This window comes from Uloborus diversus, chromosome 5, assembly GCF_026930045.1.
Source record: "Uloborus diversus isolate 005 chromosome 5, Udiv.v.3.1, whole genome shotgun sequence".
Taxonomy (NCBI): domain Eukaryota; kingdom Metazoa; phylum Arthropoda; class Arachnida; order Araneae; family Uloboridae; genus Uloborus; species Uloborus diversus.
The window spans coordinates 104,856,255-104,875,134 of NC_072735.1; the positions used below are offsets into that span (position 1 = coordinate 104,856,255).

Here is an 18,880-nt window from a genome sequence, read left to right on the forward strand (position 1 = left end):
GTGTAAAAAAGGCAATCATTTCCGTTTTTAAATTAAATATGTTTTTTTTTTGACAAATCGCTTTCATAATACATACTTAAAGAAATAAAGTAAATGTATAATATACGTGTTAGTAAAAGCAGCGCATCAACTCTATTTGGCACTAATGAAATGTTCACTTTTAACAAGAAACTTGAAATGTCGTAAAACAAAAAGTGGGGACTGGAGTTGATTTTTTAGATTGTTAGTCTTGTAAGTAAGACCAGACAACGAATAACGAGGTCCCAAATTCAGATATTTGCAAAAGAAAAGAGCTCTTAGCAACCCGGTAGTCTTAGGTATCATGTATCTCCTTTAAGACCCTTGCAACAATCTAATCTGTGTTTTTATCAACTTCGCATTTTTTCCCTACTCAAGAAATTAGCTACTCATAGACATGGCTTCTGTCGTCAAACTTTAAAAACACAAACATTCTCGAAGAACTAGGAGCGCTAACTTCAGTCGTTCAAACACTCTCTCAAAATGGGTTTTGGGGTGTAGAACATTAAACAATTACGAGAACAGATTGGTTAATTGATCCTATTAGATTTAATGGCATATAAGCCTATACTGTGACAAAAAGTAAATTGAAGAAATAAAGGATAAAATCTTAATTTTCTTTCTTGTTCACAGATAACAATAAGTAGGGGAGACCGGGGCAGGTTTTCCAACTTTTTTTGTTTTATTTTTTAAAATTTTTTATTCAATCATTTTGTTAAATTTTGATTACGCCTTGAATTCTTGTACTTTAGGCTAAGTATTAACATTACTAAAACATAAAAAATAAAAAATCTTCAAAGAAATTAATATATATTTGCTACCAAGTCACGTTGGAAAACCAACCCCGTATCCGGGGCACGTTTTCTAACATATAAAATTGGGTCGGGGCAAGTTTTCCAATTAGTTTAAATGGTTTATAATAAAGGTAAAATAAACATGGAGTGCAACGCAAAATTTATATTCTAATTCATTAGTAAGTACAATGGGTACATTCTTAATAATTTATTACATTAAAATGCATTATAACAGTCAGAGTAATCTTCCATATCACTGTGACAGTTAATGCAAACAAAAGAGTCTTCTTTTTTGACGCACGCTACGTGAGCCCATTTCTTGCAACGAATACACTAGATCCACTTTTCTTTTGGCTTTGAGTTAGAAAAGGTGTCAAAGCAATATAGGCAAACACAATCTTCATCTTCTTCCTCACTTGATACATTGGCATATTTAGTTTTATTTTTCTTAAGCCAGCGAAATGTCTTCTTCTCCCTTCTTTCATCAACAACTTTCCTTTTTCATTTTTTTCAAAATGACCGTGTTGGACTTTTCATTTATTTATTTATTTTTTTTTTTTTGCTACTTGCTCTGTTTAAAGACCGTTTTTGATAGGAGTATCCGTTACAATGGCGGATTTTCGATTTTTCTTCCCCTTGCCTGTGCCTTTCCTCGGGGCAGCCTTTTTAAATGGTCTGATTTCTTCGGGGATGGAAAATACTGATGAGGCAAAGAACCAGCTATCGGCGAGCGAGATGGTTGTGAGTTAGGCTCACCTTGGATGTCCTTAGATGTAGAAGGAACACCTTTTGGTAGCCCTAATTGTGGTTCACATGGTTCATTGAGAATAAATGAAAATGAACTGGCTGGACGAGAGAGATTGTCAGAAGTGTTAGTAGTTGGGCCTATATTGTTTACTTCGTATGGAGCCGATCTGTCTGTGAACAAACAGATGGGGACAAGCCTTCAGTTTCAACTGCAGGAACTCGTGTTCAGCCATTTCAACTGCAGGAACTCGTGCTGACGGTACATCAACTTGTGACATTTGGGTTGTAGAAACTTCGGCTTGATGTACTTCGGCCTGTGGCATTCCGACTTGAGGGCCATCAGCTTGAGGCACTTCAGCTTGTGGTAATTCGGTTTGAGGCACTTCGGCTTGTGGAACTTCGGCCTGAGGCACCTCGACTTGAGGTACTTCAGTTGGAGCCAACTGAACATTAATGAACTTGTGGCGGCAGTTATTAATTGTTCTCGTATTTATTTTTAAGTCTAAAGAAGCTTTCCTAACACTGCATCCATTTCTTATTGCTGCAAGCGCTGCATTTACTTGCGAATGCGTGTAGTTAGTTCCCTCGGTATGACTTCTTACGGTAATTGCGCACCATTTTCAGTCCATCTGACATATCACATTAGAGAATGAAATTCAGTTTCGGATATAACTTGATACTATTAAAAAAATCAGATCATTTAGTAGTTATGCAAAATTTAATTTCAAATATTTATAATTGTGGTTTTATGCAGTAATTATAAACTGTATTGGCTAAAAATAAAAAGTTAAACGGAAAAAAAAAAAAAAAACATGAAAAACATTCATAGAGAGCCCGGGGCACATTTTCCAATTAGAAAATGTGCCCCGTATTGAATTGGAATACGTGCCCCAACGCCATAATTAATGTTTTTTGTAATATTTAACTATGAAAATGAAAACTATTTGCCAAAATAATCACGCCATCAGAACCGTAATGAAATATAGTTTAAAGTTATGTCCTGACAATAAAACAAAAACAGTATTGTACATGTTTTTTTTAATGAAAAGTAAATTCTTGCAAAGTTACTTACCAGAAGAAAAACCACAAAAGTTGTCGTCTCATCAAGTTAAAGCCAGCTGATGAACTGAGGATCACGTGGAAGGCGTGCGCAGTGCTGCAGTTTCACACTGTCCGGTAAGCGTCGCTACCAAGCGAGAAACACTTAAACAATGGCGCGTTGGAATACGTGCCTCTATAGAATATCTGCCCCGGTCTCCCCTAAATCTTAATGCATTATGCTCCTTTGGGGCCTTTTAAAAATCAAAGTTCCTAGAGCACGGCCTAGTTGCCCGTTTCCGTTATTAGACCCTCCCAAAAGCATCAAAATTAAAACGGAGAATTTCTTCTAAAAATGGATTGGTCGTGTTTGTGTTATGATGAGTTTTCAAACACTGACAAAATGTGTTTTGTTTCTTGGCATACCTCGTACTACACCTAATAAGCTCCAGTCATTTGTTCTTAATATTTAACGCAACGATATGAAGTGTCTCATTTCACGTTTGTATGACATTAAACAAAAACTTTAAGAGTATTTTTTTAAAGCAAGAGTCCCGTTCAGGCTCAAGCCTGGACCAATAGGTGTCCCTTCTCTCCTTTGGGAACGTCCTTGGCTGCAATCGGTTATACTCCAAAAAAATATGGTGCAACATTGCATCTAATCGTACTAAAAAAACACCGGGGTTTTTCTTAACTTAAAAATTTTTTAGTATTTTTTGCTTTTAAAGAAATAGTCTGCAGACTGTCTCAAGAAGCTACTACAGTCTGCGCAGCGTCAAACAAATCCTGCTGAGTGAAAAAGCATTGATAAAATCAATTAAAATGATATAAAATGTAGTGGAGAAGGGCGGATGATACATGATATGTGTCAAGGCCTTTTATTATTTTTCTAAGCATTTTAAACATTTTAAACATAACCTTCACATGAAACTTAGAGCTAGATTAAAATGCCAATCCTAATGAAAGAGTTATTGTTCCACTTTTTATTGTTATTTTTAAAAAGATAGGTTGAAGAGCTTTTATAAATATTTCTTAACAAAACTTAAGACACCAATTAATGCACTATTAATTCCATAACGCCAACTAAATATATTTCTTTGGCACACTAATTCCGATGCAGTGCCATGACCACGTTTTATTTTTAAACACAAATTTCAAATCACTGATATGGCCGCATGAAAATTGAAAAAGGGCATCAGGTTCCCCTTGCTACATCTAGAATAAGTTTTGCATAAAATATTTTCTTGATTTATAATTATAAATTTGATCTGTTTTGATATAAGTAAATACATAATTGAACCATATTTTCATGTAGAATAATTAAATTCAAGTTTCGCATTTTTGTCCATATTTTTAAGAAAAAATTACTACCAGGGCTATATTCAAGAGAGCACTTCGTATATCTGCTCGTTTGGCAAAGAGTATAGCGTAAACCCACTGATTTTCAATAATATTAATGTTTTATATTTTCTTTATGTAACGAATTTAATTAAACGTAATAAATAATTAGAAATGCCGCATAGCAATATCTTACAACCTTTTACTTTAATATTTGACTACTTTTTTTTCAATTCAAGTTATAAGTTTATCGTATTGCATGCAAGGACGACCCAAACTTGAATTTTTGAAAGTACGGGAAATTTTCGAAGGGTCGAATGAAACTCCGGATTTTATCGAATGGTAAAGCACACGCACAAATGATAAAAGCAAATAGGAATAGATAACAGTATCTAATAAGAAAAGACGTTAATAAGTTTTAATGTACATTTTTTTAATTGCAACTTCGCAATTTAGTCTGCAAATTTGACTAATTGTCAGACAAAATTTGCCAAATAAGGCACTTTTTGGGAGGGGCGACACTGACTTTATGAACAAATGTGCATCCTTCTTTCATACATTTTCAGGAAAATAAAACGGGAAGTACCCATATCCTAAAGTTTATCCATACAACCTATCATTTACCCTCTGTCCGAGGGCCCACCTAGGCTGTCATGACCCCTTTGGGGGATCATAGCACAGGCTGCGCCATTGAAATTTTTACGGGGGAAAGGGTTTTGGGGGATGTTTTTTTTTTTCATTTTATGGGGATTGCTCTTTCTTTGGGGGTCCCCGTTATATTGAGATACGCCTTTGCCCTTAGGGGGGTTTAGCCAATACTGCCGGATTTTTAACAATGTGTACTTAAAACAGTCACTTTGACGAATACAGTACTGGTTACCTTCGGAAGCAACATAAAAGTAGCTATATTTAGAGGGAATGGAAACACTTTCATCACCGGAATTACACCAGTCAGGATCGAAGAGAGGTCCTGTCAGCCGCTTCAGAATCTAGGGGCCAGGCCTTGTGGCTTGAAATCGGAGTAGTAAATATTTTATAAGTTTTATGGGAGTAGAGGACTCGGCCACAAAACTGACTAGAGGTCCACTTTGACTCTTGTCGTTCCTGACACCACTGCAAGAAATCATGTTCGATTCATAGAATTTCAAGCTTGCTTGTGCTCCAATATCATGATTTTAATAATAATACTTTCATATGAACACGCACGCACACAGGGATATCATAATCGTTTAAAATATTGCTTTAATCAATGAATTATCTTAACATTTTTAGGATTAATGAGTAGTTTAAAAAAAAGGAAATTAGCAGTTATATATTTTTAAAAACAACCCCTTCAAAATTTGCGAACAAAAATTAATGCCATAAAAATAAAATGATTGTTTTACCAGTACAATAAAAATACTGTAGCTGTTCCAACGAGAAGAGCTGTTACAATAGGAGAAAACGTAAACCCTTCCACTTCCATGGTGATCAGAGAAAGAGAACATTAAGGAAGAACGCAACGCGAAGCGTGGCGTAGTTATTCTGAGGACTGTCAATTTAGGGAAATGTGTTTATCATCTGCTGGTAGAAATAAAAAAAAAACAAGGTCATTAATCAAAGTGAGTGACGTCGGGATATTTTTGGCTCGTCGCCAAGCATGTCTCCCTCTCTTTATTGGAGATATTGCTTTTTTTTTCCTGCCAGCGATTAAAAACAGTTGCAAAATTACAATAACAACGAATAGTACTAATTCGAATCCGAACTGTTACTATGCTCCAATTTTAATCCAATTCTAATGCTATACTCCAGGGGTTCTCAAAACTTTTTTGACTCGCGGCACCCTTTGGAGAGTTAGAATTTTCTTAGGGCACCCTAGTCCATCTGTATTATGTAAACTACTAATAAATCGTTATTTTCAGGGGGGTTTTCCACACCTGCGCACAGTTCATGCAGCATATGCAGCACATGATCATATCGTCTTCCCAAATACTCCAGAGTTACATTGTAAGGACAAGTGTTAATAAGGTGAACCATGGTCCTGTTGTACTACAATCTATTTTTCTAGGTTATCCAATATCGGGAAAAAGTGACGGAGCACTATGACATTTTCCTTTTCGAACTTGTCCCCTACATAATTTAGGTTTGAAGAACAGTATGTACATTTTTTATTCTATTTAAAGTTCATAGAACCTTATAGAAACAAAATTTACCGTGAAATAAGCGCAATTGGTTTTGACATCACTCAACAACTTTTGCTACAATGTTGCACTGTTGCCAGGTCGTTAAAGATAGCTTATTGATAACGCTTTATCATCAGTTAGGTTTTTTGATGACAATGAAAGAGGATCTAGTGAGTTTGTAAAAATGTATCAAAAAACGGAGAATTTCCTCACTGTTCAACTGGGCATTATTTGATGCATTCACCTTACATACATATTGATATAACGGACACTTTGCGGTACCCCTCACCTCGTCCTACGGTACCCAATTCCAGAACCCCCGTTATACTCCATTTTTAAAAATTTTCTTTGAAGTAAAAATTAAAACTTTTTTTCTCTCCTCTTGTTATATAAGTCAAGTTTGTTCTAACTCTTAGGCGACAATACTCAGGATCAAGCCTGTAATTTCACATTTTTGTCTGAGGAAAGGGAAGGTTCAAGATAATGTACACAATGCATATAATGCCTTAAAAACATAGAAAAATACGTCATATACAATATATAAAATATCAATTTCACAAAAAGCCAGTCCCTTCTTTGACCCATGTAAATGACGGACCTGCGTCCTGCTTTGAACGGAGGAGGTTAAGCTACAAGTAGCTTGTCCGATTGTTCAAACAAAAAACTAAGGAACGCTGAAATGTCCTGTTCTCTAACTTAACGAAATGCAGCGCTGGGAGTGTTTCAGCCGTAAATCGTTAGGCAGGATTGTTTAAAAAAGCACTTCAAATAAAAAAAAAACTTACTCACACGAACTTTAACATAGTTCTTCAATACATTTTATTTTTTCCCGGCCCTAAAAAACCACTAAAAATTTTTTTTTAGCTTACGAATAATGTGTAGATTAGCATAGATGCAAACTCATGCAAATGAGCGAAAAATACAATAATGCATTGGTTCCTCTTTTGTAAGAGTTCGTTTCTGCTGTCATAAACCCAAACTAAAAAATATATCCCTTAATTTTTAGTTATTTGTTTTTAAAAGGTGTAGTTATTCAAACCTCTAAATGTCCGTTTTTAAAGGGAAAAAAAACAACAACAAATGATCAATACAGGTTTCCATCAGTATTAAATCTCGCAAAAACAGGAACTTTTGCCGCTAAAAGCCAGCAACTTTCCTAAAATTAACCTGGAGTCTTTCTGAAGAATTCAGAAACCTTTCCAATATCAGTCAGTCATGTTTCTGAATTAATTTATAAATCCTTTAGTAATGTTCAAAACAATAACTTGTCATTTTCCTGATTTTCCAGGAGATCTCCGAAAGAATATATAGCGAAAATGATCCAAGCTAAGGCAGAATATCAGGTAAGTACCAATCATCTTATTTGCCTGCCGTTCTACGGAACCAAAGACTTAACACTTTTTCCTCATTTGGAACTCAGTAAGTCTGAACGGGCTGTAGCTGAGCTGAAGGTGATACGATAACTAAAGATGCTCAGTTAATCTTTACAGTGGTTGCTTAAAATGTTTTCACAGCTGTGAGAAGTCTGCACTCATACAACGTTTAGCAATTCAGGAAACGTTATTGCAAAGAAATTTCTTTTTTTTCAGGAAGTTGGTGCAAACACGCGAAATTCCGGAATTCTGCCGAAAAATAATCTGTAACGTTTCGGAATTGTCTTATATCCCTCCCTCGCAAACTTATTTCTTGTTTTTACATTTTTCTTTTTCCTTTTATTACATTCAGCCTGTGTTATTTGCCCGATGCACTCACAAAACCCTTCCCTCCGTCTTGTGATACGCGTACCGCTGATTGTGTAACGCAACTGCTACATTTTGAAGTTTAAAACGTTTACTGACTATACTTAGTGCATGTTCCAAGTATTATGTGAGTTATAAGTTTTATTTGTAAAAAAAACCTATCGCACTAGCCATAATCAAATTATCATTTGTTATCTACAAAACTGTAGTTATCGAAGGAATCGTTTTAAGTTATCTCAAATGTTAATGTTTGTAATCTTAAATATACACTCTCTGAAAATATAAGCTTATCAAAAAGTTTCTAAAAATGATGGCTTGAGACGAGATAAGTTCAAAACCGAGTGTTGATAAAATGCTTTTTTTTTCGTTTTCCCTAGGAGATAATAAAGCTAAAACACGATTAAAAAAATGGTACTCATGAACGTTACAATCTTTATGGTATCTAGAAAAATGAAAAGAATATTACAAATCTGACATAAAAATACATTCAATAAAATTCATACATTCAGTTAAATTTGACAATTTTTAATGATAACTTATTTTCCCTAAAAAACTTGATATTGTTACGTGTTCAGTGTAACTTCGAACTTTCTTTGAATGACGACACAGTTCTTGAGAAAACACTGAAGATTTATTTACAGCTAGCTATGTACAGGAAATGTAGTTACAACTGCTAAATCAATCATCAGCAATTAAGCAAATATCAATTAACACCGTAAACTCAATGATCACACAAGTATCTACATCAAAATACACAAAGCACAGCGTGAAGGCTAATACACACAGAGCTAAATACATGCTCTCCAGCGCACAGCTGATACGATTCACAAGCAAAAACTAACTCTCCCATTCAAATGCCGCACGGCATTTATACTGCTTTGGAAAGTGCGACAAAATGCTACAACTTTCTCAGATTTTCTTTTTATTCCATTCACAAATCTTATCGTTCAGAAATTGAGGGACCATATACTTCATTCGATTGAAAGGGGGTTGTATATTTATTACAAGAAATTATTTACAGGTTACGTTACTAAGACAATTTTAGATGAAAGATAATGGAATAAGCGCAAAGTTTAGTCAGATTACAACAAATTAATAATAAAAATAATTACTATTTACAGAATTTGTAACAAGATATTAGATATAGAATGCCAACATTTTGTAATCCCATGTTAACTTTTCGTTGTAATGATTTAACATTTTAAGTTGAACAAATAGGTGCCACATTAAGTAAAAAATAATATACTCATCTGGTATTACACGTAGCTCATTTCCCGTATACCAGCATCGAGTTACTATTATCCCTTTTTAATGAAGCAACATTTCTCACTGTCGACAACATAAACAGGCGCGTCATTTCTTTATTTTCCAATAGAAGGGGAAGGGGGAGGGATGCAACCGTTATAAAAAAACCGTTATTATTATGTTACGGTTATCCACTTACATGTAAACACATAAAGCCAGGAAGGAAATTGCGCCCCTCTGGCCCCTTGAACGATTGGTTGTTTATACTCCAGAATTTAGGTACAGGGGGTTCCGGGACAAGATAATATGCGGGCAAGATAAAGAGAATCGAATTAGTTTTTTTTTAGGGAATTGATAAAAGCTCTGTAAGTGGGTAGCTAAGAAAGCAAGTGCGAGAGAGACACTTCAAAACAAATCAAAATGTTAATAAAGAGGCCCAGCTGTTGTTTTTAAGTGTTAATTATTTGAAGTTTTTGGGAAATTCATTTTGAATCTGCTTGGATAAAGCCTCGGTAGACTTTAACAGAATTCAATAGACTCAAATTCGATCAATTTTATCAAACAGTAGCACATTCAGAAATTTGTTTTGTCCCAACCAGATGGTAATTTCTCACTACGCAACTGGTGGAGAGAATTCCATCGAATCCAACCTAATCGTGTTGACTGAGCCTGTAAATCCCTTTCGTTTTGTGCACTGTTTTAAATAATGTTTAACATAGCTTAGTTATACAGTGTACGCAAAAGATAGTGAATTTCAATTTAATTTAGTTAAATAATAGTTCGGAAATCTCTGCTACATTAGGAAAGATGGCGAACTCGGCATCTACTGCAGAGAAAATTATATTGCCATGGTAATATTGCAAGTACACATCACTCATCGATTGCAACCATCGGATATTAGGGTAGACCGGGACACATTTACGTAGATTATTTTCAATGATTTTTCTAATTTTTTTTAACTTAGGTAATTTTAGACATGGCGATTTTATGAAGCAGTTAATGGATCCAAAATTGGTATATTCGGTCGTTGTCAGTTTGTGTTTTAAACCGTCAAAAAAATTATTTTTGAATCCATTCGATTGCGTAAACTTGCCCCGGACACGGGGCACGTTTACGCGTAATTATTTTGACACCTAACGTGATGCTGTTAGTGTTTTGAACATAACGTCTTACCATAGTTAAAATAATGCAAATTTGATAGAGACTGAACAGTGTATAAAGTAAAAACTGAATGGGCAAGAAGACATCATTACATGATAATAACCTATGGGATACGAATTTGTAACTCAGTTCAAAAATAAATCGTGATTTTTAAAACTAAATAGCTTGCAAGTACTAAAAAGGTTTGAGACAGTTCGGAGCGAAAAAAAACGTCAGGGCACGTTTAGAAGTAAGACAGCGTAAGAACGTGTGTAAAGGTGCTCCGACGTCAACGTGTAAACTTGCCCCGAAACCAAGTTTGGATTTATTTTTAACGTGAAAAAAATTAATAATACTTCAATTCATAAAAGTACAATTCTCAAAAAAGGATAAAATTCTACTAATTTTTATATATTTGTTTTTTCTTAACTAAGTAATTTTTACTTACAATAAGCTTAAAAACATTCAACACAAAACTAACTCAACTTGGTACAAACCAGATTATTCTTCCTGCATGCTATACCGAAGCTCGACTGATGCTCAAAAGCTTGTGCGAATATGTGCTAGAGAATTGTATCAATCTGTTATGACTGTTGACTCTCCAGTTATAATTTGTTTTGAAAAACGTGCACTGTGTAAACGTGCCCTGGTCTACCATATATTTTTCGAACTGTTGGAAACTTTTTTCCTGTCAAACCCTCGGTAATTCTTTTCTTTTAGATCTAAAAGAAACAATTGTATAAGAACATATTTTGCAACTCCTTAGTATTGCTTTTAGCTATGTTTTATCTCTTACACATAAATTGTAAAAATGCATACTAAATTTTTCCAAAAATATTTGTTTTATTCTATCTTGAACGAAATGATTATCTTGCTCCTTAGTAGGAGCTAAATGACGATTAATTTTATTTTTCGAAAACTGATTCAATGCGTCATAAAGTTTTAAAATCTCTGTTACGTTAATCACACTTTTTATAAATTAAGATTCAACTCAAGAATTTCAATTGACAGCGTAACAGTGAACAATTTTTACGTTCGTGAAAACTGAAAAACTGACTAGGTCGTCATCTTTTTCCGTGTTCCCTACTTCTAACATATTAGGAAAGAGTATTTTTATTGAAATAAGTATTATAAGCGTAGATTCATGATGAAAATTTTTTCTTCCCACTCCCTCAGTTTTTTTTTTCATAAATAAATAAATAATAATAGTAAAAACTGCTTCGTCCTTATTACAATTGTTGTTGCAAAGATGACGTCATTGTAAGTCAGACGAAAGAGCAAATACTGTATTAATATTTTACGCAATTTTTAAATAAGGACTAAAATAGTTTTTGAAATAGCATCGTTTCAATAAATGTTTTATCAAATACGTTTAGGATTTTCATTTTACTTGAGAGTGTTAGTTTGGAAGTATGTTATATCTTTTAAGTCCTATAAAAATCCGCAGTAAAATAGATTTATCTAGATTTCCTTTTTTGAAAGCAGCTAAGAGTTAAATTGTGAAACGGAAATGGAAATGTACATAGATTGAAAACAAATAGTCATAGTTAACAAACTATTATAATCAACTTTTAAAGCAGCGACAAGTAACAAAATTGTGCGCAATTCTGAGCAAATATTCATTGAATAGAAGCTGAATGCATAAAGGATTAAAACTAATTTTAATCCAAACAGCATTGATATTTATATTTAATAAACTTGCAGAAGATTTTTAGGAACAAAAATTATAGCTCTTACCCTTAAGAGTCATCGTATTAACTTTCTCTTTACTTTAATATTTATAATTCAAATAAATGTCTTACTATCCGGCAAAAATATGTCTTAATAAAGTCAAACACCTTTAAAAGCAAGTTTTAGCTTAAATTGTATTTGCACTCATTAATTTTCGCATGCTATCAAAAATAATTATTTGCACAAGATACTCAGTCTGTTATAAAGTTCTGTTTTCATCTTCCATTTAACGTCTTCTACAAAAATTATTTGAGTTGATTTACATGATAAACTGTTGCAGTGGGATCGAAGTTTTATTCAGTTAATTATTTATTTATTTTTGAATAAAATGGAACATTTTACGAGTAAAGGATTTTATTTGGTTATTTTACATAGTTTTATAGTTTGGGGGAGGTAACTGGGGGACCCAGTTGTCTGACTTTTATTGTAAAAATGACGCAAATTTAAGGTAAGTTAGCATCAAAACCCTCCTTGCTTTTGGTGAGTTTCCCCAAAACTTCTTTTTTTGAACCAACTACAAAACTTTACCAGTAAAAACAAAACCTTCCAATTTATTTAATTTTCTTTGCAATCTCTTTTTCCATGATAAAAATATGTAGCTTATTTTTTTCTAAATGCAATAACTTTTGATTATCTCTTTGTATTTTTAAGATGTGAAAGTTTTGAACCCAACCATAGTTAAATTTTATGAATTATAATTTTCATCTTCGTATAATTTCCTGTATGTTTTTAACATTTATCATAATATCATTTTACTATTTGCATGCTGATTATCAGAAATCCAGGAAATCGATTTCGCATCAACAATCTTCTGAGAGGCTAGAGGTGTGTTAAGTTCAAAAGCATGTCCATTTAGAGCACTTAGGGAGGCTTATGGGGTTTTCCCTCCTAAAATATTTCAAAAATCATCAAAACCGATTTTTTTTAAGGGTTTGTTTTAAACTGTCATTTATTTTTCGGCACAAAACCAGAGTATAAAACTCCTATATACCCTGACCGTTTTTTTTTTTTGTTACGTTTTGAGTAACTTTTGAGTTTTAAAAACTTCTGTAAAGCTGTCATTCGCTGTCTTAGCAAATTTATTTATCTTACTTGTTACTTTCTTTTATATCTATTATAGTGAAAAAAGTATTGGATTCGTGCGAATTTTCAAAATTCGAATTTTGACGGATTTGAACGTTTTTGAGTCCATTTCGACCATTTTTGGAAAATGTCTGTGTGAGTGTGTGTCCGTATGTATGTGACCAGTTTTTTGTGACCGCTCCACAGCAAAAACTACCGCATGAAATCGAACGAAGTTTGGTGCACATATGTGCCCCTATGTGCACTTGCGCCCAATTGTTTTTGGCGCAAATTCCTCCAAGGGAGGTGGAGCAATGGGACGTTTCTTGAGTTATGCTTGCCTGCTATTCCCCAGGAAGTAACTGGCAGAATCAAACAAAATTTGGTCCATATGTTGCCCCTAACAGGTACAGGTGCTGATTTACTTTTGGTGTCAATACCTCAAACGGGGGTTGAACTATCGAACGTTTTTGTCGTCAACTGTGACTGCTGTATCTCAAGAAATAAGGAACGGAATCAAACAAAATTTTATCGACAAGTAGCCCTTAGAGGGTATAACAGCTGATTATATTTTGGCGTCAATAGCTGAAAAGGCAGTGGCGCAATCGAACGCTCTTTTTTTTTTCCATTGGGAGTGCCATATCTCAAGAAGTAATGCTACGCTCTGGATGAAATTTGTAATAAATGTGAATCCATATGTAAACAGGTGGTTGTTCAATTTCGGCGACAATCGCTTCATGAGGTTTTTTTTTTTTTTTTTTTTTTTTTTTTTTTTTTTTTTTTTTTTTTTTTTTTTTTGTGAATAAAAATTATTTTATAAATGCAGCAATAAGAAAGATAAACAGAAATAGACTGTCGTCTACGTATTTCCCGTGATTTTAATGCGGTCGTTTCCAAAATTTTGAAAGTATTTTTTTCTGAAATAATATGCTTAAAAACAAAGGATTTGACCATTTTCAAAATAATTTGAAAAAGTTTACTATTTAAAAGAAATATTTAAATCGGTGCGTTTTCATTGTTTACGCTTCTGCCGATGACATCACAAATGATGAAATGCCATTTACTGTTGCCAATCACAGAACGCAATATTTAATTTGAATCTTTACTCACGTGTACTGGCAACGACATGGTCGATAGCAAGCGTAGAGCGCAATATTGAATTTGCTTCTTGATTATCACAACGTGGAAACACGGTAATCAAATGCGCCAAATTACATCATTTGTGACGTCATAAAGATCACGCCCTATTTTCCAACTCGGAAATATAAAAAAAATACAAGCGTTGGGAAAATAAAATTTTTTTTCTCGCTCCATGCTTTTTTTTTTTTTTTTTGCTTATTCTATCAATTTCAGTGGCTAAAAGTAGTACTTTGACAGAAGGAAACAACCCCATCGGAAAATGACCAGAAAATCGCGATGATTTAAACTTTTTAACTGTTGCCATCTTGTGTTTGTTAACGAATAAATGTTTGTAATTATTTTAAGCAAGTCTTTTAAAATAATTTTCAATTTTCATTCTTTGCTTTGCTTTTGAGATAAATCGGGAATTAAGATGGTCGTCAAGTTTTGGCGTGTGTAATTTTTTTCTTAGAAATATTTCGCTCTCGTCAATCATGAAGAGGGATCAGAATAATAAGAAATATATAAAAGGAAGTTTCGTGATGGCTACAACATACTAGTTTTTTCTTGTTTCGTTATTTTTTGTAGCTCATTTTATTTCTAAACTTAGAGATTGTTCCTTGACTAGTTAAATGTCACTTTCAACTTAATTTACCTCATTCTTGCTCTGGTACTTGTTCCAGGGACAATAAATTTTGCTCGGGTGCATGAGTTAAAGTTCCTGATTTGCGAGTTTTGCGAGTGATCTTGCAGCAGCTTTTCGATAAATCCAAGTGGTCTCGAAGAAAAAGTGCATTGTGGAAAAAAAATTGCTATGTTAGCAACTGCTATAGAATAAATTAGGCTTTTAAATTCAGAGAGAGCCAATGTGTAGAGGGCAGCAATCAGCAAGGAGACAGTCACAAAAAGCAAACAGCAACATATCAAAACTTTCCCCGAACTATTATCAGTTTTGCCACAGCGTACAAATTCTATACCGCTATAGTAAAATTTAAAAAATAAATTAAAACTCATCGTCATTACACTATAATGCGCATTAGAAATCACCAGTGATCATCACTTTTTATCAGAGTTCTGTTGTATCTGCATAATTTAAGCATTTAAGTAAATCCTCATATATATCAAAGCCAATGATCGAGTAACACTCCTGATGCCATCAACAAGGAAACTCGCGCCACGGCACGATAATTTGATAATATGCATTGGTAATGTTTGACATGCATGGAAAAGCTTTATTGTTACAAGGCTGAACTGGATCCAGTAACTTAATTGTTTTACTGGTATAACTATCATTTCAGGGAAATAAAGAAACGAAAAAGCGGACACCAATGAACGCTACCTACTGGAGTTCAGGGTTAATCCTCTGGGGTTAGGATTGAAATGTCAACTATCAAAATATCACCAAACAGGTAATTGCTTCGTTCAAATGTAGAAACAATTTTCACCCTTCATATATTGACGGGCTATTTTCCAGTTTAGTAATATTGATCAACAACGTGTTTTAGTGAAATTCTAGCTGTGCGTTGGTGTTTTTTCTAATGTTCTTGCACTTTCTTTTTGTGAAACGCATGTAGTAATCCGGTGACCTTGATTGATTTTATTCTATGAGAATGGTCAACATTCGAAAGTAAGAGTGCAAAATCAAACATCTGTTTTAAACATACTGTTTGACCATGGATTGTATGGAATTGGCAAACATCCAGTTAAGGCGACTCCATCTGAATAAGGGGGAAAATTAAAATTTTATGCACGTATTCCGCCCATTTGAATGAGACTCTGCTTAATTTAGAGGCTAACATACATCTGCAAAATCTGCCATCCCTGAAAACTAATAGATGCTTCCATTTCCGCGTGTAAACCGGATGTTTACCTTTCCATACATTCCGTGGTTAGACAGTACTATCCAGTTCCAGAACATCTTCCAGCCTTGAAGCCTAAGCGTGAGCTTAGGCTTAATTTAAAAATTTAAATTTTATTAATTTATTTAAATTTATTTATTTAAATTTTTATTTATTTAAATTTTTATAAAATTTTTGCTTAATTTATTTTTTTTAAATTATCGATTTCGATAACCCGGTACCTCCATCAAAGTTTCAGATTAGTGTATCCGTAATGGGTTTGAACATTGTTTTTTTTTTTTTCAAAATTCATTTCAAAAAACAGACTTTTGTATATTGAAAATTTTATTACAATGTTTCAAATGAAAAAAAAAATGTACAGACAATTTTAGTATTTAATAATTAATTCTAGTATTTAATAATTAACTATGATTTAATTAATTAACTAGCATACTTTTGAGCAATGATTACCAAGATACCTAATTCCTCTACACATACAAAATTGACATTAAAAGATGCATTATATTCCGCTCTATGTTCGAATCTAATTAAATAATTACACGGGCCATAGTTTTTATGGCATCTAAAGTGCACTTCAAAAACTCATGTTTTTTATACTAACACGTAATCCTTAGGTTTTAATTGTATTTATTTATTTTTTTTATTTATTTTTTTTACTAATCACTTCGATTTTAGAGCCAAAATATCCGACGATTAGCGTACATTTTTTTTTAGCAAGAAACAAAGAGATGAAATGATAATTTAAACTCGAGTTATTGCTTAAAAAATTTACAGAATTTAAAAAAAAAGAATAAAAAAACATTTTGAGAAAAACACGTTTAAAGGTTTAAAAGAACATTTGACATCAGAAAAGACAAATCGAAAGAATTTTGATATTTTTTTATTAGTAGATTTTTTTTTACAATCCTGATGTTCCTTGGTAGCTAAAGATTAATGCATATTTTAGTTGAATAATAAAAAAAAGGGGTTAAATTTTTGTCGGTTTTTATGATTTGAAACCTATACGTATACCCTAATAGTTTTTTTTGTCATGCTTGTTAAAATAACATTTGATTATTTGTTGTTTGAAATCCATTTTTAGAATTTGATGCCTAACAAATTTTATTTTCATCATTACAATTATTATGAAATTTTTTGTCATTAATTTTGAAAAATAAAGCCATTAACTTGCACCAACGTCAACATTTACTCTGGTTATGGCTTTAAATGGATTTATTTATTCGAAAAGGTTTTTTATCTTTGAGTTAATACTTTCGTCCAGGCTTCATATAACAATTAAAAACAATAAGACAAACCGTAGCAACATCTCCAAACGCCATAAAAATAAAAAAATAAAACTTTTTAGTTTTTACCACACGAAGTAAGTATTTTATTTGTACATAAATAGTAAGTTTTTAAAATCTTTACATATTCATATAAGTACAGTGTAAGTTTTTATTTTTATGAAGTTTACACGTGACACTTGAGAATTTATCTTGCTTTGATGCTGTCTTCTCTGAACTCCATTTTAACTTTAATGCTTTTAGGTTGTAAAAGTTGCTGCCCAGGAAAAAATTCCAACGGAACCTGCGAAAAAAAGACATCGCATTAATGAGTGATAGATTATAAATATTTCTTTTCAACTATAATATAAGTTTGCAGATTCATCCAATTTTCTTTATAACTCTTTAAGCCGCTATTCGAGCTATTTTAACTCTAATTCAATACCTTCTAGGACAACAAAAGCTTTTGCTTACGTTATGAACTGCGTTATATGATTAATTACGATAACAATGAAAGGTATCGAGGAAGGTTTTGGGGTTAAGTAGACATGCGGTTTTAGGTTCAAAGCTATAGGGCCAAGTCTAAAGCTCAAATTCATAAATGTATTCAGGTAAAAACTGTTATGAGCTTACAAAATCTTCTCCCTCCCAGAAGAAAATACTTTTTGTACTGGTGTACAGTACTTAATGCTAATATATGATTTCACACAACTTAATACGTTTGATGCCTAACAAATTTTATTTTCATCATTATAATTATTATGAAATTTTTTGTCATTAATTTTGAAGAATAAAGCGATTAACTTGCACTAATTGCGCTAACAACAAACAAAAACAATGATCATTTAACCACACGTAAGAAAAAACTGCTCTGTAACAAAACAGAAAATAAATACACTCTTTATTAATATAGTAAAATATTCCGTATGATCAAGGGATGTTTACGTATGGGAATTAGTTCGAATTCTGGAAGAAAAAAGTGATGCAGAAAAAAGAAAACTTCACAATTTTAAAACAAACTGTGAACTAAAAACATCATAGTATTAAAGGCAGAATTAAACATAAAATCAAAACGGTTATAACTTAGAATAAAAGAATATTTCCAAATAAAAAATGCAGTTCAAAATGTTGCTTTTGATGATGTGTATAAAACCTAAATAAAAAATCGGTATGCCTATAAAATTTTTATTATTTATTTTTAATTACCCAAAGCGGGTAGGTTTTCGAAGAACGAAATTTTTGGATTTTAATCACAACAATTTCGGTTTTATTTCTTAGCAGGGTTCTTGAACTTCAAAATAGAAAGTGGTTTTTGTATTATTTGAAATCCAATAATTATTTGTTATCAAACTTAACAAACATGTGAAAAACCCGCTTTGCCCTACCATTGAGCCCAAAGCGGGTAAACTTATCTAATTGTGGTTTGGTACATTTTCCAATCAAATATGAAGTTATAAACGATTAAAATAGTTGACTAGCTACCTGCCATTATGTAAAAATGTATAAAACAGTTGTCCTTATCCAATTTAAAGTCAGAACATTTTTTTTATAAAACATAAAGAAATAACTGAGTTGTTTAATAGATTAATTAATTGCCATCCTAAAAAATAACTTTTTAAAGTTATA

The 18,880-nt window shown here is 32.8% G+C and overlaps 1 protein-coding gene across 1 annotated transcript in view; it reads right to left on the reverse strand.

Annotated features, from left to right (window-relative positions):
• LOC129223063 (uncharacterized) overlaps window positions 1-18,880 on the reverse strand; it is a 113,116-nt gene that overhangs the window by 42,578 nt on the left and 51,658 nt on the right. Inside the window, exons 14-16 of the mRNA XM_054857628.1 lie at window positions 17,472-17,558; window positions 8,303-8,306; window positions 5,321-5,342 (exon numbers count right to left, since the gene is read on the reverse strand). Coding sequence (XP_054713603.1) covers window positions 5,321-5,342; window positions 8,303-8,306; window positions 17,472-17,558 — 113 coding nt within the window. The remainder of the gene's footprint in view (window positions 1-5,320; window positions 5,343-8,302; window positions 8,307-17,471; window positions 17,559-18,880) is intronic.